Here is a 27,504-nt window from a genome sequence, read left to right as displayed (position 1 = left end):
AAAAAAAAGAAAATAAAGAATATATATTAAAAACATAAAAACAAAAACGTTATACAGAAAAAGTTCTGATATTGATGTAAGTTATAAATGATACAATTAATTGTATGAGTGAAAAATACTTATAAAAAGGAAAAAACAATTTTCACATATATTGCAAATAGTAATTATTTGTTTTTAACTATATGCAATCACTATTTTACATACAAGTTAACTGTAACTTAATCTTTACTTTGTAGTTGCATATTATGATGAGCTGCAACTTATTTTTTATATTTGATGCTTTAACATGATTTCCAAATGTTATTTTAAATATTGTATTCAAAATTTATAATGAAAAAATATGTAACATATATTTGTATATACACGCAAAAATTAAATTAATTCATAATTAAATTTTATTGCATTCTTTGAAATAACTAAAATCATTTTAAGTTTATTTATTACATCAAATGTAATTCATAAATTGCTATATGAATTCTGATATACATACAACATTCTATTTTTTTTAATAAAAAAACATATTTCCGTATTTTTATTAGAAAACTTATATTATAACTTATATTTATTGTATATTATACAAATTGCTTTTGAATATCAAGTAAAAAACGTTCACTGCTGAAATATAAGTTCTTTAAAACCAAAATAATATATATTTATTTATACAATCCTATTGCACAAAGATATTTTCTAAAACTTTTCCAAAAAAATGTTAAACAAATTCGAGATATATGGTTGAACCATCCTATAGAATTTTGAGATATGTTTTGCAAAAATCATCATGTTAGTTCAAAACGGCGTTACTTCTAAAACAATGATGAAAAATTGTCAGACAACACAAGATTTGTGACCACAACCTTAGGCTATACTAATATACAAGAACCAGGATGATCTTAAGCTAAAATGATCTCGCTTCAACATGATCTTGAACTGTATACTGTTACAAGTATCTCAGGGGTTGTGAGATCTTGAAGATGTAAACTCAGGAAATAAATATGAATCTATATTAATCTAGATATGGATAAAGCTATAAAATATGTTTAATTCGTTAATACTTACTTGTAACGTGGTTTTAATAATAACTCTTTATATTAAAATGTTATGAATCTTTGAATTCTTTTCTATGTTTACTATTACGTTTGTGTATTTGTGATCAAAGTAATATGATTTTCAAATACAGAAATGTGTTGCTTCTTTACAAAATATTTAAAACCTAGAAATTGTGTTAGATCAATAAGGGATTATAATATCACACATTAATTGGTCTACATATATATTTATTAATATATATAAAATACCTATAAATAAATGAAGCAATTCCTTATTAGGGGAAAATAGATTTTGAAGTATTTTCAACAATTCCTCCAGATTGCCTGTTCTTGTATAGTCCTGTATCATTTTCGCAAATATTTTATAATCAGCTTCTGATAAAGATCGTTTTACCTAAGGAATGTATTATATGCAAAGTTATTGCAACATAAATTTCTTGTTAATTAAACTTTTATTCATTATGTATATTTATAATTAATCATAATTAGTCATAATCGCAGATGATTACTTACTTCCTTTAAATATGCTTTGCCTAAAGCTTTTTTATCAGTTTCTCTATTATTAGTTTCTTCAAATATTTGTTGAGAATATGTTGTATTGTCTGTATGATCCCTATTTACACATGAAGAAGTTGAAGCACCAGATAAATGTTCATTAAATTCTATTGGTAACATCTTTATTTTCCTTTTTTTTGTGGCAGGTTCACTGATATTTTTTGTTAGTTCACAAGTGGTATAATCACTTCTTAATTTACAATTACTAAAATTAATTACAGGCTTTGACTCTGTTTCTAAAAGTTCAAACAAGTTTCTTTTTTGTGTTTCAACCAATTGTTTACTTTTCTCATCTTTCTTAGTATAAGAATCAATATTGAAGATATCTTTAGTTGAAGGGGTTTCAATTTTTTGCTTCAAAGTAGCTTTTCCGGTGCGAGACACGGTTGTATCAAATGATGCTGATATTGCTGGTAATGAAACATAACTGCTTGTAAATTGTACACCAAGCATATTCGGTTGTGGAAACTGAAAATAATTATAAAGTAACAATACTTAAGTATGTTTCCTTTTTTATAAAATTAAACTTACAGTGTGTCCTGCATATCTGAAAAAATCTTTTAGCTCTTTCATAATAATACCAAAAGAGGTAAAATTTTTTATATGAGGTCTGAGCCAAGCAGATAAATGTTTCTTAAAACTTGGATTATCAAATCGACAATCACAAAGAATTATAGCTCCATAATCATTTTTATGACGTATTATGCGGCCAATGGCTTGGTTAACAGCTCGTGATGCTTCAAGCTGGTACCATTGTTGACCAGACAAAGCCTGAAGAGGAATAAGATGCATAAAATTAACATACTTGATGAATGTTTAATATCTCAATTCTAATTACCTCTTTATTTTGTTTTTTCATTTCTTCTAAATACCGTTGTTTTAATATAACTCTCGGATCTTTTAAAGGTGGAAATGGAAGACCTGTAATTAATACAGCTCTTCCATTTGCATTAGCAAAATCAAGCCCTTCACTCACTTTACCCCTACAAACTGCCATAAAAATAGCACCTTTGCAAGAGGGATCTTTAATTTTTTCGTAATACTCATTCATAACATTTATAAAACCATCTCTGTATTGAGGTTCTACATATATAGGCTGATAAATATAAATAAATAAGTTTTACTATCTTAGTTATAATATATAACTATAATCATTTGAATATTATTGAAATTAAAATTAATTAAAGGTAATTACTTTACGATCTGCAATTTTAGTCCACAAACCTGTAGTTTGCCACTCTTCTTTACACTTTTTCATTATTGGGTATGAAGGAAAGAAAACTAATAGACCATGAGGAATAATACAACTAAAGTTAAGCACTGTTCGCCCAAGAGATGCTATATATTTTGGATCATTTCTAAAATACAAATTATGTTTTTTACATGATGTATTATGAAAGAAATTAAATATTATATACAACATATTTAATAAAAATACCTTGTATTAAAAGAAGAATTTAATGAATAACCATCAGGTCCTTGACTAAGGACACCGACACAAATTTGATCTCCTTTCACAATATGCGGATTTTCTAACTGAAGTTCAATTGGTATTCCAAGTTCAGATATGAAAGGTTTCAAAGGAGATAATGTACCACTTGTTAATATTATTGAACGCACACCTTGGTCCATTAGTTGTTGCATACTTGATTATTGTAATTAATATACAAATACATCAATACAGTCTATTCAAAATTAAATGCAGTAATAAAAGAAAGATTTACCTAAATCCAGGACTAAAACACCAATAACTGATAACTTTGCTTTCATTCTTTTTAAGTATTTTTTTTGTTTCCCAAACTTCATTTTGTTTTGTTTTTTTCTGTTCTTCTAATTGAATATACACTTTATAACATTGTTTGATTTTTTCTCTATAGCGTGGACTATTACCACTGCTAAATACAGTTTTTAATAGGTCACTGAATTTCTGAAGTGCATGACCTTTTCTCGTAAATGGAGAAGTGCTTGTAGTTGTTAAGTAAAAAGCAATTTTCTCCAACTTTTCTATTACAAGTTGTTCTCTGCCATGAGTTAACTGTTGAATATATTTATTATTTTTATCTACTTTACACAATTATACAAATTAGAAAATATTAATTATGTACTTGTGCCTTTCCTAGTAATTCAAAAATGTATCCACCAGGAAATGTATCTCCCTCATTGCGGTTTAGGATTTCTATAGCATCAATAGCTTTCTCTAATTCCAGAAACATAGCTTTTAAAATACATAAGTCATCTGCAGTAAAATCTTTTACAGTATTTCCTGAATTTTCCATTGAAAAATCATTTTCTTGTTCAACATTACTAGCCATATCTTCCATTACAGCTGTTATTTCATCAATACACATTGCAATATCTGTACTACATATCTACAGAAATTTTATGTAGAATAAATTCTATATATATTTTACCAACTTAATTTTACTCAATTTTTCTTAGATTGATAATAATTGCTATTAAATATAAATTAATTTAATACCTGTAATGATGCTGCTTCTTCACATGTTTTCTCAATATTGTGTGCTTCATCTAAGAGAATAATATTATTTTGGATATCTATGCCTTGTGTCTTCCGTGATTTTGAATCCAGTAAGTAATTATATGGCATAAAGGTAATATCTGCATTCTGTTTAAGTTCCCTGGACAAAAAGTATGGACAACATTTAAATTTTTGTCCAGCTTTTACTAAGTCTTCTATATCAAGTACTTCTTGTTTAAAAAGAGGATCATCTTTCCTAAAACATATATTTCTTCATCAATACTTTTTGCTAACAAAAAAAATTTATCAATTTTATCAAATATTAATATTACAGTTTTTTTACCTGCTTTCAACATTATTGTAATAGAAACATGTCCTAGATTTGATTTTAGAATGACACATATATATTTTGTTTGAACTACTAGTTTCTTTGGAAACTTCTGGATGAATACAAAGCTGATCTCGAGATCCCAAAACAGCTGTGCTTACATGTTTATAGGAAGTTCTTTTTAATTCTTGCATCGCTTGCGAAAGTTGGGAATGAGTTCTAGATGCATAGATAATTTTTGGTGGTGCCCAACCTAAATTACTAGTAGGCTCGGAATCTCCTGTTCCTTCTTTAAGTCCATTACTCAATTGCTTAAAAAAATGTCCACCAAAATCAGGCTTCTCAATTGCACCTATTAATGATTGTGCTTGTAATTGAGCTTTCTTTGTTAATAACCAACTTAAAGAAGAACACAGAAGACTGAGTGTTTTCCCCGTACCTATAACATTTTTATGAATTAGTTTTAATATTTCTTAACTAATATATAATAATAAAAAAAGTGAATAATACCAGTTGGAGATTCCAAAACACCATTTTTACCGTTTTGAAGACATTCTATCACTTTTACCATATATTCTTCTTGTATCGAATATGGTTTAAAAGGAAAATTTACAATAACGTTATTAATTGTCACGTCTGGCATTGCAACGTTATAAATTTTATGCAATATACACAAAAAGTAAGATTTTCATAACATAAGAAATGTGAATCTCTCAGTCAGCATTTATAGAAACATCAAGATCGCATTCCCGCCAAATTCTGAGCTACTTTGATATTAAATTACATACACCATTAAAGTATTTACTTATATACATATGTATGTATAAGCACTAACTGATACTAAGTATAAAATTTATATTTGTTCTGATACATATCTATTACATATAATTAACTTTTCTTTCTAAAATTATAATAAAAAGAAAATAATAGGAAATATATATTTCGTTTATTAGATTTCAAAAAAAGAAAATATATATGTAATAAGGGTATATAATAAATATTTTATTTTCGATTTATCAGCTAGTTTATTTTGTATAAGAATCTATTTTCAAGTATTAACAACACCTATAAGTGGAATATATATTAAATCTTTTGCTAAGTAGTAAAGGCTCGAGATTAGGTCATTCACATCAGTGGAATCAGTTGAATGTCAGCTGATTTCATGTTTGACCAACTACTGTAGGAGTAGGTAATTCTTAATTTTTCTTCAGGTTAGTATACTTCTATTATCTTTCATTTTTTGGTTTCTTGCAGCAAGTATAAATTATTATATGTCAGAGTTGTTGTAGCATTCGAATTTATAAAAATGAATAACATATTAAAACTTATTAGTTAGAAAGACTTAATATTTGTTTTTTAAAGAGTAATGACCATTGGTTATTGACCTTTAAAATAAATTACCGAAGTCCATTCAACATTCCTGCATTTAAAACATGCGCACCACATACGACATAATAAATATGTATTCGAAATAAGTTTTTGACAGTGATAAAATATGTATCTATTGAATACATTTGCGTCTTCAAGATTTTAAAAATAAAGACTAACAGAGAGAAAAGATCGGAATACAATTTTTATATAAAATTTATTTTAACAAATGAAATATTTCATGTAAAGATAAAGATAATATAAAACTTGAATCTGAAATTCTGTGATCTCAATATTCCGTGTGTTCAGATAAGTTCTTTGCCATAACGATATCTCTGCATATATACTCGCATAAATATATTATCGAGAACTGATAAAACTATACTGTGCATATTTATATAATTAATTGAGATGTTAGTCATATTATTGAAGAATTATATCTCATTTTTATAAATTATTTAAATTTTTTCGATATATATTTTCCGATTGTGTTTACAATTTTATAATTTTTTCAGTGTTCAATTAGAACATAATTGTAAAATGCGTTTAGTAATCTGTGATACAGTGGATTATGTGGCAGAATGGTCTGCTAAGTATGTTTTAAAAAGAATTAATGATTTTCAACCAAATGAAAACAAATATTTTGTTCTTGGTCTTCCAACAGGTATGTATTACTGTATATATTATTATCTTTCATGTATTACAAATAGAAAAGAAAAAGAAAAAGAAAAAGGGGGGAAATATTTAATGTATGTCCGTTAGCAACGATTGTGGAAAATAAATTTACAATGGTTGATTATCATCTTTAGGTGGTACTCCTTTAGGGATGTACAGAAAACTTATAGAATACTATAAAGCAGGAAAAATTTCCTTCAAGTATGTAAAAACCTTTAATATGGATGAATATGTTGATTTGCCCAGGGACCATCCAGAATCTTATCATTACTATATGTATAATAATTTCTTTAAACATATAGATATAGATCCACAAAATGTACACATTCTTGATGGTAATGCACCTGATCTTATAAAGGAATGTGATGATTTTGAAATTAAGATTAAAGAAGCTGGTGGTATTGAATTGTTTATTGGTGGTATGTAATTTGTAATATAACAAATAAATTCATATAAAAAATTAGTTGGATATAAGACAAAATATTGTGTTTCAGGTATTGGCCCAGATGGTCATATAGCTTTCAACGAACCAGGTTCATCTTTAGCATCGCGTACAAGAGTAAAAACTTTGGCACAAGATACGTTAGAAGCTAACGCGAGATTCTTTGGAAATGATATTTCTAAAGTTCCTAATCAAGCATTGACTGTTGGTGTTGGCACAGTGATGGATGCCAAAGAAGTAATGATTCTTATCACAGGATCTCATAAAGCATTTGCTCTTTACAAAGCAATAGAAGAAGGAATTAATCATATGTGGACTGTATCAGCTTTTCAACAACATCCTCGTACAATAATTATTTGTGATGAGGATGCAACTCTAGAATTACGTGTGAAGACAGTCAAATATTTCAAGGTATAAAATATAAATTTCCTACAATTTTAAAAACTTTTGTTTAAAATATTTGAAAAGTAAAAATTTTAGATATTTGTACTCTAATTGGAACTTAATTCATAACTTTTGAATTTGTATGATATATGCAGGCTCTCAGTGCTACACATCAAAAATTGATTGAAGAAGATGGAGATGCAATCCTTCGTCGTTCAATACAAAACAGTTAAAATGGTAGTTATATTTTTTAACATTGCATAAATATGGATTACATATCTGTATTTTTGTTTTCTGTTTCTTTTTAAATTAGAGCAAATTGAGAATTCTGTACTCCTTATTTTGTTGTTTATTACAAAAACATTACATCTTTTCTTTATGTTGTTTATATAATTAATCTACATTAATAATGTCCATTAATTGTTTAATAGTATTTAACAGTTTAATAACTATTAATGGTGTTGTATTACGGAATATTACTTGTAATGTTATAATTTCATTATATAATGAATTACCTGAAAAATTATTATAAATCGTTTTTTTGTTATGATAAATTGTAAAATGTGTTATTTTTACAGAATTTATGGAATATTCACAGCAAGCTAATTGATGAAAATGGGAAAATATCGATTTAAAATAATATAAGATATTGTTATACATATATGAAAATGTATAAAGTCTCGCATAAAACGAATTTCGATGGATGTGACGAACTTTACACGGTGTACGTGTACATTATGCGAAACAATTGATATGAAAACTTTATATGATATATACACATTTGTTTCAATAAAGCACGAGTTATAGTATTGTTATTGTTTCATATTTTTGTATCAGTATATTTTTTCATAAATAAACTTATGCTTTTTGTCACAAAATTTTTATCATATACTTACCTTTTCATTCTGTGAAATGAACTGTAATATAATTAAAAGAATACTTCTAATTAACAAGTGTGTCTAAACGTATAAAAGGAAAACATAAACTTTAAATAAAATAATTTTTAAGATGTTACACGAATAAAAAAATTTTAGAAAGGAAACACGGGCATATAGTTTGAAAGATTTGATTTCCTTCTTAAAATCGAGGTCGAACTGTAAGCAACAAGTGGGAGAGATCGTGCGTAGAAGCGATCATTATCATGAAGAGTACATGATAAGTGGAACTGAGGACAATACGTAAGTTGGTTATTGGGATCGTACTGACTTGCCAGAAAGAACCGTTAACATTTGTATCGGATAGAATTGCTGATAATAGTCACACACCGAAGTAATTGATAAGAACATTAATCTTGTGATCTTGTCAGTAGTCGATCTTATAAATTCAGTCAATATCTAAAACCTACAAATTGTTCTTCGGTGCTTCTTTCGCCAGCTGTGACTGATCGATCGGAAACTTACTATTAGATCGTTTTTCTCTCGTTCGCGTACTTCTCTCTGCTATAATAATGAATGACAACAGCGATGCGTTTACAATTAAAAATGTTGTACTCCGTGATATCGAGTCGGTTCTGCGTCAAAGGATCGGGGATCATATGATCATCGAGAATTATACCAGCAAATCATTATTACCCCCTGGAGAAAATTACGGAAGTTCGATTTTTAGCGTCGATGTTGAATTGAAGGATAAAAATACTGGAAAGAAGGAAGCTCTTCATCTTATTGCAAAGATGTGTCCACCAACGGAATATCAGAGAGAAATTTTCAATAGTTCTCGTACATTTATGAAAGAAATCTTTATGTACGAGACTATCTTACCAGCTTATAACAAGTTGGAAGTGGAGTGTGGATTGAGGAAGAACGAGGTGTTCGAGATTTTGCCAAAATTTTATGGATCTAGACTGTCTCTACAACCGGATAAAGAATTCGATGACGATGCTGTTATCCTTATGGAGAATTTGAAAATTGAGGGTTACTACACAGGCGATCGATCTATAGGTATGTATATTTACTCTGGTATAATTTGTTAAGTAAATTCTTAACTACCATTTGTCTTTGAGAATAGACTAAATTTTAATTTCATTATTACAGTCTAGTACATAATTTTGGAAGTATTAAGGACAGGTAAAATAATTATATTAAATAAATGTTTGTAATACAGTAATTTAATAAATAAAATATCGAATAATCTGAAAAAATATGTTTATATTTGTGGTAATGACAAAAATATGGGCGTATGTATACTATCGTTTTTTAAAATTGTACATCGTTTTAAAATGTTGCTATCTTTTTAATCATATCTCTTTGTACTTTTTACGTTTAAGTTCAAAGGTTTAATTATTCGAATCATTTGTCCGATAAAAAAAGCGGGACACTCATTTTTACAACGAAATGATAGTGAAATTTCATTTAAAGTTTGCTTAAAGCGAAAAATGTTAACACGAAATATTAGCGGTTTGATGTTATGTTTATTTTTAACATTATATATAAATCAACTCTCTCTTAAAATCGTTTAAGATTGTTAGTTATAAATTGCTTTGAAACAGTTCCTATCTTATGAACTAATAGAAGAAAATTGTACTGTATTTTTATAGAAAAGATTAAAAATGAAATAATATAAATAAAAATAATATTAACACGAAGTAAAACTTAATACATTCACTGAAAAATTTAATTAACATAAAAATTTATATAAAATTTAAAAAATTAATTTAGAAAAATTGAATATAAAAATTTTCTTTACGAACTATGTTCATACACTTTTAATTTATAAACTTATATGTTATTAATTACGAGTAACAATGTTTAATTTTTCTACTAAGTTATATTCAGTATCTTACACAAGTATTTATGTATATAATCGTTTGATATCTACCGAGATTCTATCGTCGAGATTTCTTACTCTGGTATTCGCTGAATCATGCTCGTATATCCTTGACAATTTAAAGAAATCCTTAATACGTAAATACCTTGATTTCTATGTTAAGAACTCATTCTCAACGATTTTTCGTTGTATGTGTGTATTCGATTTTTCGAATACAAAATTTATTTAAATTTTAACGACCTTTCAATTATATTTTATCGTTAAATTTTCTTCATTTCGATCATCTTATACAAATTCTATTTATAATAAATAATACGTACAAATTTGTTTGCACACAGCGATTAAATTTTACTTTAAGCAAGTTCCTTATAGATTTACTAAATCTAATATTTCGAAAGATATTTGTACTTATAAAATGAAATTTTATTTTCTTATTATTCTGTTTGATGGTTTTATACAGGTTACGACTTAGAGCACGCAGAGGAAGCAGTCAAGGCTTTGGCTAGATTTCATGCTTTAGGAATAGCTATGAAAGAGAAAAGACCTGGTATTTTTGAGGTGTTCAAGATGTACGCAAGACCTTTACAACATTCAACGGACAACACGGATAATATGTTTGCGTTGGTACTCGATCAAATAAAGAATGACCCGGAAACAAGTCCTTATTACGAGAAATGTAAGAAAATTTTAACACAATTGAAAATGGAAGATCTTTGGATTGACGCTCTTCGAGAACCATGGACGACCATCATTCATTCTGATTTCTGGGTGAACAATGTGATGTTCCATTGTAGCGAAAAAGGGAAAATCGATGGCGTAAAATTCGTCGATTTCCAAATATACCTTTACGGAAGTCCTCTGCGTGATCTGCTGTTTTTCCTTTACTCTAGCGTAAAGAACGATACAACGGAGGAGCAAATCGATGATCTGTTGGATCTGTATTACGAAACTTTCATAAACACGCTAAGTAAAATGGGATGCAATACGAGTCTGTATACCAAGGAAGGATTTCAAGAGAAATTGGTCGAGGATGCCGAACGTGAATTCATCCATGTAAGCTGGATGATAAAGGTGCTCACATTGGATACGAAAGAAATAGAGAATTTTGACGTAGATAAAATGCAGTCTGTACTTACGAGACAAACGGGAAATCAATTATTTAAAGACCGACTACGGAAACTCGTGCTCGCCTTTGTTAAACGTAATTGGATATAAAAAAATTATTACGAGGGTGGATCTTTCCATACCTATAAAGTGACATCGTATATATGTACCTACGTAATCATAGCATATTATTTTTTAAATGATCGTATCTGATTTTTCCATATATCACAATCACAGATATATCACATCAATAAGAATTATATTCTCAATGACTAATCCAATCCATATCTGTAATCTGCAACGAAATATAATCAGTTCAATTAAATAAAATTCAATAAAATAAATCAACGATATAATATCGAGTCTAAATGACAGGTGACAATAGGAAAGAATTTGGTCGAAAAACAGATAACATTTAACATTTAAAGATAAACTAAATCAATGATAAAGGATGGACTCATAAATAAACATTTGATTTTTAGAGAGAGGCATTAATAAAATTTTAATCGACACGAATAAATTATTTTCAAGAGATATAAATGTAATTAATAGTATAATAAAAATACAGTAATATTTTATACTTATTATGGTATTATCGTATGTAAAAATTTCGTTATTCCAACTATATAATTATATGTATATAATAAGAAAATCCTTCTTTTATATAAATTATACAGAGATATAAATAAATAATTTTTTTATGTGTCACAACTGCATAATAAAGATTAGTTGCTTTATTTTTAATGCGACGTAATGAAATCATATCAATGAATTATTTATCGGAGGATACGAATATTTAAAATTTGTACATTAATGGACACATATCTTTCATTATCACGAAAAAAATAGAGTAAATTAATAAAACTATTTTTAAACACAATGCGTGTATTTTATTCAACTTACGCGAAGATTAGCTTTATCTCTTATACGTAAATGAACGTAATTTCTTATGATGAGACAAACAGGATTTGTGATTAATCTCGATCTATCATCGTTTTTAAGATAAACCAATAATTTTGTTTAAGATTATTTAAATTTTGTTTGTATTACATAATTGTTTTCAACTATATCTGAAGTATAAAGTATTAGTTCACAATTGCTTCACATGTCTATTAACGTATTCGTAACGTATTCGTTCAAGTAACATATTACTTTGACAAAATGAATTAGATATTGTTATCAAACAAATATTAAGACAAGAGCTTAAATTGGATTTGAACATAATCCTTCCTGGATAACAGAGTTATGAAAGTTAGTATATACAAGTAATATCCAAACGTCAAAACATTGAAAATATCACGAATAATGGATTGTTTAGAATGTCTCTTTTACGAAAGAGACATTAAGAGACTTTTACGAAAGAGTTTTATTCTCAGATAAATTCTACATTTATTTTAATCTACGAAAGTAAATAATATAGGAAAATAGGTAATAATATAAGAAAATGGAAATGAAAACATGCGTATATATATGTGTGTGTTATTTATAGGAAGTTAGTATAAAAAAATAATGGCAATGATAATACTGAAGAAAGAATGACGAATATGACCTTGTGAGTTATCTGATAATGAAATATCAAGAATCGTTACAAGCGTATCTTTATCGCTTCTATAAAACAATAATTCTATAGGTATCGTCATGAAACGGTAACGATATAGAATTATTAATCAATCATACAGCTTAGAAAATAGCGATAAAATCACTATTCAATATTTTTTAGTGGAAACTTTTACGTTATAAATGATGTCGTACGTATTAAAAAATTGCTAATGTACTTTTCATATTCGTGTTTTATTAAGCTCTATTCCTGCAACACTATTATTATTCCAGAGTGTTTTTCGACAGAGTAATTTCTCAAACGTGATATATAAGTATGTACAAAACGGGCAAACAATATTTAACCCTTTACGAAGCACGATAATCGTAACAAGCGGTAATGGAAGTATCTTTCTTTTACAAATACGTCTTTTACAACGATGCATCTTTATACAAACATGAAACATAATCTGTCAAACATTGTGATCTTTATTTTAATAGAACAAAATAGATTATACGTAATTCGATAAAATAATATAAAACGAAAAATGTTGTGCATCCATTATTTCCTTATAAAACGAAAGAAACTTTTCGGACGACCTAATATGTCAGAACTACGAGGCAATTTATTGATACATATGTATACCGATCGGAATTGTGATGAAAAAGAATAACTTAATATGCGGAATATAATTTATATAATAATTACTTAATAAAATATTAGAAAGCATCTTTTTAATTATAAAAATGTTCAAAAATATCTGATTATAAAATTATTCTATAATAAAAAAAATATTTTTGTTTGTATTATTGGACTAACAAAATGTAATAACGTTAAAAACATAAATATGATGTTAAACATTTAGGTATATGCTATAATAATATAAATATAAGTATTGTCCGCTTCGAAGTACAATGTATATATGTGTAATGTTATATAATGTTCTTCGTGACGGTATGTAGGTATCACATTTAATGATAAGTTAATCGTATCGAGGATCTAATATAACTTTCTATAGCCCATATTTTGAAATAATTGTCGATACGATTAATGCGAAAATTTATATTTTACACTTCAATATGTGATTGATTAATAACTTTCATTTTTTACATTAAGTAAATAATACACAATCACTGTAATATTTTTTGTATTAATCATATACTACGAATTTTTTATACTAAATGGGTGGCAAATGATTATACGAGTTAACAATTTCTTTAATATACTTGGTATTTTTAACATCACTCTTTCTATCCTGTTAGTACAAAAATTTTATAGAAAAAAAACATAATTATTAAAATTTAAAATGGGCTAATAATTTCACATATCCAATCAAATTTCTATGCTCCTATTAATAAAAGTCTATAAAAGATTTATTTCCTAATCTTATTTGGTGTCTAAAGTGTAATTACATATTTAATTCCTGATATCGAATAAATCTTTATACTTTTACATAAAGATTATCCTCATCAATAATAAATTAATTCTTATTTTAAATAAAGCTTGTTTGAAATCAGAAATATACATATTTTATATTTAGAAACTCCATTAACTTCATATTTTTTGTTGTCATTACATTTTCATTTATCCATAATAGGATAAAAACTTGATGTGAAAAATTCCAACAAGATAAATATATGTATATACAGTTACTCACATAATTGATCAAACACTCTTTCAAACAGAATTACTTTTTTAAAACAGGACTAAACAATTTGAATTATTCTGGAAAGTTAGAAAAATTACTTTACTAGATAACGTAAAAGTGTTTGATCAATTATGTGAGATGTATAGAGATAAAAAAAAAAGAAAATAGAAAGAATGAAAGAAATTAAATTTATATTTTCTTAAACATAAATTACTGAAATTGAATTATTTAAAATCATAACAAAAAGAAAGTGAAACCCTATGCATTCAATTAGTGAAATATATTTATACTATATGTTTCTACATGTATATTTACGCAATAGTTAATGCCTGCTTACGATGGAACGAGAAGTTTCTTAGTGGTTGAGACCACTTTTTTTTTTAGTTTTTCTATATTTTTATAAAAGTTTTAGCCAGATTTATCTGCAATTGGCCATATTACGAAATACAATTCTATAATTAAAATAATGAGTTTCTTTATGATGCAGAAATTCCATAAATTAATTCTGTTTATATGGCTCGTATCTGTTCTAACCTTATCTATCAGTGATGAAATTAAAACAGATGGTGATACGACTTTAACGTTAATGTTAAATGCAAGCTTTACTGATGGAGATTCCAAAACTGAACATCGAACTTTATCTTCGCCAATTCAATTTACATCTGAATCTGTTAATTCTGCTAAAACCCAAAACGTATGTAGTAATGGTATTTGACAATTAGTAAGCATAGAAATAATTATCTTTAAACTTAAATCATATCGTTTAAAAAACGAACGGTTTGTTTAATATGTTTACAATCTTTTCTATTTAAATAAGCTACATATAATAATGACAAGTAAATATATAACTGAAATATGTAAATGTTATTACAGAAAAATGTTGCCACCCCTTTAGTTGCAGGAGAGGGTGGCCCAATTTCAATTATTTCTACTACCGAACCAACATTTTCTACTAATTCACATAAATATATAACAAATGCTACAGACAGTTTAGATGTACGAGTTAATGTATCAACAGAAGATGATAATGTTCCTTATGTAAAAAGTAAAAAAACCACTTCTAAAATTGTATCAAGGAAAGGAGCAAATTCTTCCATTGAAACTATATCATCCAATGATACGAAGACAATAATTAAATCTTTAACAACAACAAATGTTCATAATATTGGAAAGATTGATACAAACATGAATGAATTAAAATCAAATATTACTGAGAAGCATACAAATACTGTTTCAAATACTACTGTAAATAGTACTTTGCAGGTTACAAATGTGATACAGCAGAAACTACCAAGTGCAGCTGTAATAAATAATGCATCGTCAGTCCGAGAACATAAACATAAACCAACTAGAACACAGGCAGATTCTTATAGTGATAAGCAAGCATTTATAGATCATGCTAACTCATACTACTCAGGTTCACGCTTAGGAATGCCAAAGAAAATTGATTATGTTTTACCAGTTATTGTTACTCTTATAGCTTTGCCAGTTTTGGGTGGTATTATTTTCATGATATACAAACAAGGTAGAGATTGTTGGGATAAAAGACACTATCGGAGAATGGATTTCCTTATTGATGGGATGTATAACGATTAATGTCAACAAATATCATTCAAAAAGTGGGATCCTAATGCTAATTTCATATATGCAATATATAACAATTGAATATACTATTCTGCCATTATTGCTGCAATGAACATATATATATTCCATATACAAATACTTATAAATTTTTTGGTTTACTATAACTTGCTACATATATTTTTATTATTTTACTGCCTTGATATGAGATTTGTTATTTTATATATACTATGTCATGTATGAAATTTGAACATTCATCTTTGTAAATTTGGATAAATGGTGCTTAGGAAAGACAATATGGAAATAATAACAAATTTACAATTATAACAATAGCAGTATTTTATGATTTGTACAAATAAAGTAGTTTCAAAGTTAAACTTTAATCTTATTTTGTAAGATAATTATTAACCTGTTTATAACTTTTATAGGTGAAGAAATGTACATTAAAATAATTTTTGAGATTAATGGTTTTACTCAAATAATTTTATCTGTAAATGATTTATTATTAACTTATGCTGATTTATCATAAAAAGTTCTCAATAGAGAAATAAACAAATTTGATTGTGAGAACAGTATTGTTATAATTTCTTTTAATAACTCAAAGTAAAATTTTTCTGATAACAATATGAAAATGTTTTCACATTAAAAGAAATTTCTATTTCCATATAATTTCCTTCTCACTATATCTTGGTTGTATTTTTAAATTTAATAATGCTCTTGAGAATAATTTACGAATTGTAAAATGATAATATCTAGCTCACCAAAGAAGTATCTGGTTTGAATAATTTGATATCTCAATTTAATTCTTATAATTGTTAATTGTTATTTACATTTTTGGAAAGATATGTTTATGTAAAATAATAATTATTGTTGTAAACATGCGAATGGAATAGGAATTGAATGTCCATTTGTAAATTTATTATACTATAGAAAATATAAGCAATGATTTATGTAATTACTTTATCCAGTAAGGTTTTTTGCAATTGTTATTAGTAATGATTAAATTTTATAAACTTCTTGTTTATTTAATGTTCGTAAAATTTGTATGTTATCTGGGTGTAATAAAGCAATAATTATATATATATATATATATATATATATATATATATATATATATATATATATATATATATATATATATATATATGTAACAAGATCTTTCATATTCTTATAAAATATAAATACTTGTAACTAAAAATGTTTGATTACTTTTTACATTATATATTACGTTATATTATCTTTTATGTTATATATCATAATTACATTTTAATATTAAAGAAAATTCGTAGTTTTGATTTTTTCTTTTTATTAGTAAGCTTGTTATGTAGATACATAAAATTATGCATATTAGCATTGCATATAAATTACAAAGTTTATAATGACAAAGAATAATGTAGCCATTTCTGATAATAGTTGTTAACAAATTATAGGACAGTTATAAATATGATATATAATTTTGTATACATGTATTAATTTAATTCATACATGTAAAAATTTATTATACGAAAAAATAGATGAAGCTTCAATTCCGTGATTTGATCTGTGTTTTTAGTATATAAATAAGTTTGATTAGAGAAAGAAGTTATTGATATTAATGTCTTCAATACTTTTAAATAGTTTGACTTATTTTGCAAATTTAAAGCTTTAAAGTGCATAATCTTTGATGGCTAGTAACAATCTACAGCAATTATAATTTTTACTATAATACTACAATCGTAATTTCATCTTAGATTAAATATTTATTGCTTTTATTATTGAATTAAATATAAAAATAGTAATTGTCACAAATAGCTTTATCTTAATGTTGTAATTTCAATATAAATATAATTTTGTTAAGTAGATGTTCTCAGAATATTGCTATGTCATGTAATTATTAACAGGGTAATATCCAGATGAAATACTCAGTATCTTTCTAAATTTCCCAACAATGTATTTGTCGTAAAAAAGATATTCTAATAATCTAAAATTCGCCCATTAAAGTCATGGTAAAATTCTTTTCGTTATAATTTTAGAACGATCATTTTTACATCTGAAAGTATTCGTTATAAATACTCTCAGAAAGTTACATTTGTCGTGTTTTCATACAAAAAAATTGTTTACGCGGATAAATTGTTTAATAATAATAATATTACAATCGCACCATTGTAAAGTTTGTAGTAATTGAAACTGTTTACAAACTGATAATAATGAAAAATATGCAGTTTCTACATAAAGAAAAAAGTACTTGGTTGACGAACGATAAACATTAAAAAATTTTAACTTCTACTATATCTTAATTAAATTTAATTCATCGATTGTTCTCCACGAAAATTAATAAAATAAGAAGAAAGAAACAGAAAAATACTACAAATGTAGAAGTATTTATACTGCATTTCCATATTAAACATATTCTTGTACTGAACTTTCATATTTAATCACGATGTTCGATAAAACATTCTACTTAGATTTATACTTCACTTCATCCGGAAAAGCTTCTCTTGGAGGAACCAAGCTAAGCATCATTACATGACGTTGATAAGCTCTGGAATTACGAAATTGCGTATCTGTTCCGTGAATTCGATCCAATACTCCCAAAACTCCAAAGCATTGATTGAATCTAAAATATAATAAGTCCAATATTCAATATTAAACTTCCATATAAAATATATTTATATCGCTAGAGACTTATGAAATACTAGTAAAAAAGGAAACAAATTATTTTATTAGCGCGTGTACAACTCAGTTCAATCTATTTAATGTTAAGGATAAATAATCTCAAAAAAAAAAAAAAAAAAAAAAAAAAAAAAAAAAAAATGTATGAAAATTACTTACTTTAAGTGGTGAAAATCGTGAGCTTCTGGAGATGGAAAGAACGGTAGGTGGTAACCAGAATGAGCATTTAATGTAGAGAGAATAGCAAGCGAGAACCAAAGCCAAGCAGTAGCCACATGAGAACCTACGATGAATACTCCCAAAAACGGTGGTAATAGATTTGAGCCAATGTGTTCTAAAGGATGACAATATAGCGATGTTACAGCTATAGGGGCCGTCCATTCGTGGTGCTGTTTATGTATATACTTATAGAGATAACGGCTATGCAGAAATCTGTAATGTAATTTTACTTTTACATAAGTTTGTTTACAACAATATAGCCATATAAAACACTACGTAATACACATACGTAATAATGCAGAGGAACATTTATTCAAACGTGATTTTAATTGCTTAGTAAGATAATTAAAAATTATTTTTCTGTTTATCTATACAAAAGTATTACTCCTTAATTACTTTAAGCAATGCACATAATGAATCATTTTAATCTACTACACACATAAATAGATTTAGTACAAAAAATAATACAAGAATGATTTAGAAACTGATATTTGGCACATTTAATTTTCTTTTAACTCAGTATACGTACCTTTCAAGATGAATTAATTTAGGGATTAATACAGGCCATCTCGTATAATCCATATTTATTAACGGTAAAATGTTTTCTAATGAAGCTTTATGAGCGACTTAAGAGCAAAGTTAACAAGATACCTTAATAGGGGATAAAAAAGAAATTGCATACCTATGTGAGTAATAAAATCCAATTTCCTCGCATAATATGTGGATGGCGATTTCAACGAGCACCCAGTGGAAGGTCGGCAATTCGCGTACAGGCGGATAACCGCGCCATTCCATAAAGTGATAACTGACGCACGCTAGAGGAACTCCAACAATGATCTGATTGAATAGTACTTGAGCGATTACTTTGCACAATTCCCTCGTGTCGACTGGTTCGTTCGTACCCGGTTGTATTTTGTATCTCCGCAAAGCAGCCGGTCGATTAGTTATGTCTAGAATCGTGTAAATCCCACCGAAGAACCAATATACGAAGAACATTAGTCCCAATGAGCCTGGAACGTATTAGTTCCAAATTTGTAATTTTTTACATTTTCGCAAGAAATTGGTAAACATACGTAAGACGACAAGAATGTTCCAAGATAAGTTTCAAATAATTTCTTTCTTCAGTAGATCTTGTTTTTGTTCTCGTATAATAAAATATCATATTTGTATAAATATCTGTTTTCTTAAATAAAAAAAGAGGAAATAAAAGATAACTTAATTGTATATTATCGTATATCATGTTTCATGGAAGTGTATCATCATCCTTATTATTAAGATCTCTAACATATTTGAAATAGTTTTGTGATAAAATTCAATTCCGATGACATCATCATCATCAATCGATCTCGAACTGGATTTTTCATTTTAGATTGTACTTATCTAGGAACTGCTGTATACTGTATATATTCTCGTTGCTTTATCTCGATATACCATGAACCCAAAGCGTGACAGGATCGTCTCCTAATTTGTCTAAGATTTTGTCCCATTGTGCTTGCCAGAAATCTCCAGAGGCTCCCCAAAATCTTTGTAAATGCCTAATAAATGAAAGGATCGAAACAGTGAAATGATTATGGTAAACATGAGTCGTTCAATCTTAAAGGTAACAATATCTCTTAATATTTGATCGAATTGCAAAAATGCGGTAGCCATATTTGTATACGTCATTCGTTAGAATTTACCATGTTAACGAGTTGCAGAACGCAGCAAACCCGATCACTACGGTTCCGATTACGAAAAGGACGCTTCGTAAACTCGAAAGCAAAGTTGGTGGTGTTTGATTCTTACAATCATCGCCGGTCGCAGGCGTCACTGTAAAGAACAGATTGTTATTAACTTTATGTATAGTTTTTATAGCTCTTTTGATTACATCAATTTTATATCATCACAAATGGCATTTAATTTATGTAATTTGGAAGAGATATTCTTTGATCTTCTTGTTATTGTTACTTAAGCTCGCCGTTTTTTTCAAAAATTCAAATTCACATTTAATAATTACATCGAGCGATTACTTATTTTAATTACTTATCCCGTATAATATTTTTGTTTCCTATTATGTTTCAGAAAAGGATAGTAATGGAAGAAAGTTCGGTTTCAAATAAAAGCGTGTGAGGAAAGACGGCGCGACGTTTGCACAACAGGACGTTATACAAGATAACCCGGATTCGATCGACAATGCACTGAACAGCCACTCGACTTTAGCCCTTTCAAACGTGCGATTACGTGCAATTACCGTTTTTAACGTGTTCGCGGACAAGTTGCATGAAGCCGATTATCGACGTTCGAATTATTACATACCATGCCATACCATATTTACGAATTCAACATTTTCACAAAATATAACAATTTTTACACGGAAATAGTATACATGAAACATAAAAAAGACTATTATAAACGGATACATTTAATAAAAAAAATATGTCGATAAAATGCTGATATTTAAAGATTTTCTACTTTATACCGTTAAAACAAAAGAAATAAAATTAATTTCTTTTTATTAAACTATCATAGATGTTTTAACAAGCAAAAAATGAATAAATACATGACAGTCAGAAAAGGTCGCATGCATGGCTAACAATAAAAATTAATACAGTAAATTTTGTGATAGATGATGCCTTGCTTGTTGTCTTAACGAATGGCATCAATGTTTAAATCAACTACGAACATGCCATCCTGTACGTCAAGATCTAATTAAATACACGTAGAATCATATTGTAATGTATTCACAAATTGATTTAAGTATTGTTTAATATATACATGAGGTATCGTACAGCTTACAGCTTTGAAGCGATAGAAGGAAAATAAAAATCTCATTAGATGGAACAATATGATTTCGAATAGTGCATCATATAATGTATTATATATGACTGTTCTCGAAGTGGAGCTTAAAGATCTATGTGACTCATTTTCTTTTTTTAATGAATCATTTGTTAGACATGTCATTCTGCTGCTATCTATTGAGCATTTTATCGCGCATCAACCAGATTAACATGACCTTGGCTTTTTCGTGCTTCGATTTTCCTTCCTGTTAGCTAATGTTTATTTAAAGTCCCTTTTATCTTCCCTTATTCAATCTTTTCAATGTACATTAATTTTTAAAATATACCTATCTATTATGCCATCTAATTTATTTTCTAAAATATATATACATATATATATTACAAAATTTAGTTTATCTTTCACAGTAACATCAGTTTAAATCACATCCTCTTAATGATTTCTCATAAAATTTGGACTGATTATGAAGTAGTGCGTTGTTTGTAGTAGTGCGATGAGATGAACGGATAAAACTAATTATAAATGGATATACTGTGTTGGAAAATTTTGTTCGTCTAATCGAATAATTTTTATGCAAGGCACATAAATATTTCATGCTTTTGTTATGTCTTTTGCTGATGTTTTGATAATATATAATTTTATATATATATAATTTTTTAAAATAATTTCTATAAATCGTCAGACGTAGGATTTTCAAGTCACGTTAAAAAGCGACTTCTGCTATAATATCGTAATACGTAAGGGTGAAAGTTTCACGAGCTCTGAAAACATAATGAGATTTCACTTATAAAATAAATACATCAATTCTCGAAGTTTATTTTTACGCTCTCGATAATATTGACAGACATATTTGTGTTAATCCGTATTCGTAACATTGATTTGTAATTTACCATGGATACTCGTACTTGTTATATTTGTTTGTTATAAGTCTTCAAAAGTTATGATATTATCATTGTTATATAATCGTATTGTAAGTGTAACAGCTCCTTCCCGAAAAACCAATAGCATGATATCTCACTATCGTGAAAATTTCAAATCTAACATTTCATACGGAAAAATTTATCATTGCGGCACATGCAATAACACATGGAAAATTTCCATCGTGAAAATTTCAGATCTAACATGAAAAATTATTTTTGTTTTACGATTGCGACATATTTCGCAACTTCTGTTTAATGTTCATATTATAGTTACAAACATCTTTCGAAGATTAGATTCTTCTACAACAATTTCTTTGGTAACAGTTCCTTATGTAGCATTAATGATTCCGGGTCATTGTTTTACCTATAATTCAATGATAGGATTTATAATACCATAGTAATCTTTCTAAGATAGAGTTTTTGAGTATGGATAGATTTCGTATTCATTATCTTTATTTCGAATATTTATCATTTTCTATTATTGAAGATATTTATATTTATCTTTTTATGCATTTATGGTAAATATAAAGATGCAAAAATGCATAGAGTGTACTTATATACATTACATCAAAAATATATAAGAAAATATATGTAAAATATATCATTACGTATAATATCTAGTGGGTGAAGAAAATTTTTGTAGTGCGAATTCTCGTGCAAAAATGAGTCGAAAACGTACAGTATAGATTTTGCGTACGAGTCTTCACTTTTGAGAATATCGAGTTTCAAAATTTGTTAAGTATATTTAAACGGCTAATCAGAGACTAGGTATGAATACGAGACAATCGGTAGGAGATTACTCTATATGCGAAAATAAGACAATAATGTGAAATAAAATTTTTCCATTTCAAACCTTGTTTTCAAGAAGTTTTCGATAGTTTGAACATATTTGGCTAAGAACTAGCTTAGTATAGGCGCATAATAAATTTTCAAATTTAGTTTTCTTGAAAACAAAACGTCTTACGAAAAAATTGTATTCTACATTTCTTACTTATTGTCACATGCAGAATAACTTTATGTCGATAATTTAGTCTTGTTCAGTTCGGAGTTATACAAGTTCAAGCATACTTGTCAAATTTTCAAACTTGATTTTCTCGAAAATAAAGTATCACACGCAAAAACTTTACTCTACATTTTTGATTAATTTTTTCACGAAGAATCATCCCCTACCCGGTCGTACTGCTATTGTCGAAACACTTTATAAATATCCGCAATTTATTCGTAACAAGATTCGAAGAAAGTCTCCTTAACGTGTCAAGTAAATACATAGCTCCCTCTTTGGTTCACAAACTCCACTGAACATCTCGCACATGGTATGTATCACAAAGCGCGGATTCGAAGAAAGGAGAATTCGAAGTATGTATTTATAATGTACATTTGCACAGTGACACGCTTCATTCACGTTTCGAGACATATACTCGTCTCTGTCTTCACTGATATTATACCTTTTCGTCGAAAAAAAGTTTCGAGTAGTGCCATCGTGAAACTTGTCCTCAGGATCTGATTAAAACACGCACTTTTTATATTCACGCTTTTATGTTCAGACTCTGATGTACGGCATTGCGTTGTCGAGTGACACATACTGGCCAAACTCGTGTTCTTTCATCCTTAACTATACCTCAGACAATATAATCGCCCCTCCACCACTCGCTCCTTTTTACTTGTACCACTTAATCTTTTACTAGTCTGTGGAAGTAAATATTAGATCGTCAAAAGTCCATTAACCGCTACTAAACATGTTTATGTTTGATTTCTGATGATGACTTTTGGAATATTTTGAATGGAAGTTAAATCAGTAGATTTGTCAAATGTTCTAACTTTTGGATTAAAAATTTCTCGGAAATAATCAATTATAAGAACGGTTTTCATATAATTGATTTATTTTTATATTTCCCAGTTTTATTATGAAAAATAATTTCATCATCAAATTTACCTTTACAAAGTCCATAGCTTTAATTATTTTTGAAATATTTTCCTATTAGTCATGGAATTCTTGCTTTATACAAATCTTAGTTCTTATTTTCGTAAATATTTTTCATATAAAACTACAATGTTTTGTATAATATACATATGTATATATCTATATGTCATAATGACAAAGAGCATATACAATGTATTTTCGTTGACGCTTAAGTATTCCAAATATGAACGTACACATTTAAATGAATCACTGTTAAAAGAATGTGTAAAACTAAAATATTGTTCACAAGTCATTCTGCATTAAATTATTTGATAAATATTCAAATAAAAATAACTAATTTCCAACTAAAGAGAAGAATATATGTAGCTTACATGAAAAGTATTAAAACTGTGATACTAAAAATTTAGATTGCAACATTTCATAACTCATCAGTACAGTGTATGTATAATGCATTGGTGGTAAGTTGGCAGATGGAAAGAATGCGGGTCCGATTGGTTATTTCTGTTAGACTCAACACGATCATAAAGATAAGCACGCGTATTGGCCAAAAGTGTCACATATGCAGATAAAACAATATAGCAACGTGTAACGGTAAGCGATAGAAAGCAGTGCCTCCCTTGCCCCTGTGACGTCCTGACGACCAGCGTTGTTTGATTCGTGAATATTCGAGTCACCGAACGCGTTACTTTACATCTAAACGATATAATTAAGAGATGCTCTTTAAGTTTTAATTTACTTGCGCTATCTACATGAACATTATAGCACTTACTTAAAAATGATGAAATAGAAAATAATTTTTTATATAAAAAATTGCTTTTATAAAAAAATAAAATAATTCAAAGTTTTAACTAGTTGGTCAAGCTTAAAACTCCATAAACGGGTTAAAGGCTTAGGTAAGTTATATTAGAGAGAACATATATAATTCAAATGCTAAGCATATAACAGCTACCTTAAATGTCGAGCTAGATTAAAGGTGAAATACATATAACGTGTAAGCATTATACAAACTGAACTACCATTCATAATCTGCAAACATCAACACAGTATACATAGTAATAGAAATACAAAAAATTCAATAATATATATTTTTTATAGAAATAGTATGAAATATTAGAATATTGCATCATTTTATTTGCATTAAGTACATAGTGTAACGTACATATAAAATAATTGCATAAGGAAGTATGTACATATATATTAATTGTAACTACAATTAAGTATAGTTTCAGTTATGAACCTTTGTTAAAAAAGAAGATGAAGAAGATGAATTTCATAACATCGTTAAACATTTTTGCTAGATTCTGTTAAAAATATTTACAATAAAGAAACTTTGCTTATTATATGACTTGATTCGAAAATTGAATCGCACGTGACAATTTAACCCGATTAAGGTCAAACATTGCTTTCGCATAATTTATCCTATTGCACCGTGTATCTTCAAACAGTTCAATTATAATTTTATTTGATTTATATCTGTGCAATAATCTGTTGCATAATATGAATTATGGATATATACTACTTTGTCTGGAACATAGTTCGACTCACAAAGCATTACGTGTCTATATCTTGCGTGCAATAATTAGATAATATGTGTGGAATTAATTAATACATTACATAAAGAAATTTAAAGCAGACTATTTAATACATTCAACACATACTTACTTCTTGCGTGCTCGAAAATGTATTTATTTTATTGTAAAAAACAGTTCTCTCTGTTATTTTTAGAAGTGAGTACATCGTAAATTGAAAAATATTGATGGTTATATGTGATACTAAAATGTTTTCAATATTGAATAACTTTAATTTTTTAATTCGAAATTAATTTATAACTTTGGTACTATTGTATGATACATTCATTTCTCTATAACAAAAAGGATTACTTACTTAACTAGAGTAAAGGATTTATTTAACACAAATAAATAAATAGCTTAATCTACGTTCATATCAACGTTGCCTGTATATATTGTAAATAAAAGCTTCCACAGTGGGAACGGTGTATATATCCTTATTTTTTTGTATGATACGATAAGCGGGGTCATGTTAATGTCTTGATGAAAATACTAATTTCATTATTGATTAAATTCATATCGCTCACCTTGTGTCTGTGATCGTGGCTATGGACAAGTTGGTAAAATAGAAACGATAATTTCCTTTCATAATTACGATAACTGCTATACAAATCAAACTTATTAGCGAGCAAAAGACAAAAGACCAAATTGATCAATTAATGCGCGTTTATTTACATCTCCGCCTACAGTTTTCTTCCCTCCAAAAGTGTATGTCAATAATCGAATGCATATCGACACATACACATACACATATACATCGACATCACATTTGAGATCGTAGAATAAGTAAAAAAATGTAGAGAAGGTGAAAGAAGTACAATCAACTGCCAATGAACTATACTTAATAAACGAAAACATACAGTTCAACGAATTATGGTTTTGCTTGTGGTAACTGTCACAGTGCCGCCGTAGATTCACTCGACTTGTTTCGACGTGTTTTATTCAAGTGTCAACAGGAAGAAATCGAAATGGTCTCTTCCTACCTTTGAACTGGTTCTGCACGTCCATCATAGTTGAAGATGGTAGCGTTTAATGAAAAAGCCACGGAAATTCTTGCGTCTGAAGTCAATGGATCGCATTTGCCACAGTATACATGATAGTCGATAAACGCAGACCGTTGATACTGGCAAATGCGCCGTAGCACCAAGCGCGTACCTCCAGCTCGAATATACGTATACATATACATATACTTTCATGTGTACAACTATATATATACATGTGTGTATATATATATATATATATATAGATGTGTATAGATCTGTATAGATGGGTATATATAATAAACCGTATTCTATAGTGTACAATGCAATCTATATATACATGTGTATATGAAACCTGCGTTTACGCATACGTATTAGGTTAGAACTGTACTTATGTCTTTTTCTTTTCTTGTAGAGCTGACTACCATCAACGTGCTAAAACAGAAAGAAACTTAATTAGAATAATATTTGAAATCTATTTATTCATTCACATTCATTTCCTATTTTATTCTTTATATAATTTATTAATAAATGTTAATAAATACTATGTATTTACTGT

General features: G+C 27.8%; 5 protein-coding genes and 2 long non-coding RNA genes across 13 annotated transcripts; 4 read left to right on the top strand and 3 right to left on the bottom strand.

The window, feature by feature from the left end:
* Positions 1-224: 224 nt before the first annotated feature.
* LOC126878347 (regulator of telomere elongation helicase 1 homolog) lies at positions 225-5,260 on the bottom strand. Of its 4 annotated transcripts, none has more exons than XR_007695643.1 (13): positions 4,919-5,260; positions 4,424-4,847; positions 4,081-4,336; positions 3,707-3,970; positions 3,326-3,636; positions 3,040-3,246; positions 2,797-2,959; positions 2,440-2,697; positions 2,133-2,372; positions 1,560-2,069; positions 1,296-1,440; positions 1,057-1,210; positions 225-978 (listed from the first exon to the last, which is right to left on the bottom strand). XR_007695643.1 is itself a non-coding variant. In XM_050641086.1 (12 exons), exons 1-12 carry the CDS (start codon positions 5,049-5,051, stop codon positions 1,131-1,133), a joined length of 2,991 nt encoding a protein of 996 aa, XP_050497043.1. In that variant the 5' UTR covers positions 5,052-5,260; the 3' UTR covers positions 225-1,130. The 4 variants fall into 4 exon arrangements, 2 of the variants coding, with proteins under 2 accessions (XP_050497043.1, XP_050497044.1); XR_007695644.1 differs by having other exon boundaries at positions 225-803; XM_050641086.1 differs by having other exon boundaries at positions 225-1,210.
* A 216-nt stretch (positions 5,261-5,476) lies between these two features.
* On the top strand, positions 5,477-8,086 carry LOC126878375 (glucosamine-6-phosphate isomerase). 2 transcript variants are annotated; one of them, XM_050641150.1, is made up of 6 exons: positions 5,477-5,619; positions 6,292-6,440; positions 6,586-6,870; positions 6,946-7,304; positions 7,433-7,514; positions 7,856-8,086. In XM_050641150.1, the coding sequence occupies exons 2-5, from the start codon at positions 6,317-6,319 to the stop codon at positions 7,508-7,510; spliced, it is 846 nt and encodes a 281-aa protein (XP_050497107.1). In that variant the 5' UTR covers positions 5,477-5,619; positions 6,292-6,316; the 3' UTR covers positions 7,511-7,514; positions 7,856-8,086. The 2 variants fall into 2 exon arrangements, with proteins under 2 accessions (XP_050497107.1, XP_050497108.1); XM_050641151.1 differs by lacking the exon at positions 5,477-5,619 and adding an exon at positions 5,635-6,189.
* A 237-nt stretch (positions 8,087-8,323) lies between these two features.
* Positions 8,324-14,820, top strand: LOC126878362 (uncharacterized). Its single transcript, XM_050641128.1, has 2 exons — positions 8,324-9,214; positions 10,501-14,820. Exons 1-2 carry the CDS (start codon positions 8,725-8,727, stop codon positions 11,253-11,255), a joined length of 1,245 nt encoding a protein of 414 aa, XP_050497085.1. The 5' UTR covers positions 8,324-8,724; the 3' UTR covers positions 11,256-14,820.
* On the top strand, positions 14,796-16,998 carry LOC126878372 (uncharacterized). Its single transcript, XM_050641148.1, has 2 exons — positions 14,796-15,023; positions 15,203-16,998. Exons 1-2 carry the CDS (start codon positions 14,796-14,798, stop codon positions 15,923-15,925), a joined length of 951 nt encoding a protein of 316 aa, XP_050497105.1. The 3' UTR covers positions 15,926-16,998.
* A 198-nt stretch (positions 16,999-17,196) lies between these two features.
* On the bottom strand, positions 17,197-27,123 carry LOC126878364 (fatty acid hydroxylase domain-containing protein 2). 3 transcript variants are annotated; one of them, XM_050641132.1, is made up of 6 exons: positions 26,949-27,123; positions 20,461-20,590; positions 20,213-20,316; positions 19,464-19,791; positions 18,722-18,994; positions 17,197-18,506 (listed from the first exon to the last, which is right to left on the bottom strand). In XM_050641132.1, exons 1-6 carry the CDS (start codon positions 26,974-26,976, stop codon positions 18,347-18,349), a joined length of 1,023 nt encoding a protein of 340 aa, XP_050497089.1. In that variant the 5' UTR covers positions 26,977-27,123; the 3' UTR covers positions 17,197-18,346. The 3 variants fall into 3 exon arrangements, with proteins under 3 accessions (XP_050497089.1, XP_050497088.1, XP_050497090.1); XM_050641131.1 differs by lacking the exon at positions 26,949-27,123 and adding an exon at positions 23,922-24,086; XM_050641133.1 differs by lacking the exons at positions 18,722-18,994; positions 26,949-27,123 and adding an exon at positions 23,922-24,092.
* LOC126878393 (uncharacterized) lies at positions 20,235-22,569 on the top strand. Its single transcript, XR_007695653.1, has 2 exons — positions 20,235-20,381; positions 20,843-22,569. It is a non-coding gene; the product is annotated as an uncharacterized LOC126878393 (long non-coding RNA).
* On the bottom strand, positions 21,257-23,915 carry LOC126878388 (uncharacterized). Its single transcript, XR_007695647.1, has 2 exons — positions 22,755-23,915; positions 21,257-22,673 (listed from the first exon to the last, which is right to left on the bottom strand). It is a non-coding gene; the product is annotated as an uncharacterized LOC126878388 (long non-coding RNA).
* Positions 27,124-27,504: the final 381 nt, after the last annotated feature.

This window comes from Bombus huntii, chromosome 2 (genome assembly GCF_024542735.1).
Source record: "Bombus huntii isolate Logan2020A chromosome 2, iyBomHunt1.1, whole genome shotgun sequence".
In the NCBI taxonomy this organism is placed as follows: domain Eukaryota; kingdom Metazoa; phylum Arthropoda; class Insecta; order Hymenoptera; family Apidae; genus Bombus; species Bombus huntii.
The sequence above is the reverse complement of the archived record's forward strand: the minus strand, read 5'-3'. Positions and strand labels throughout refer to the sequence as shown.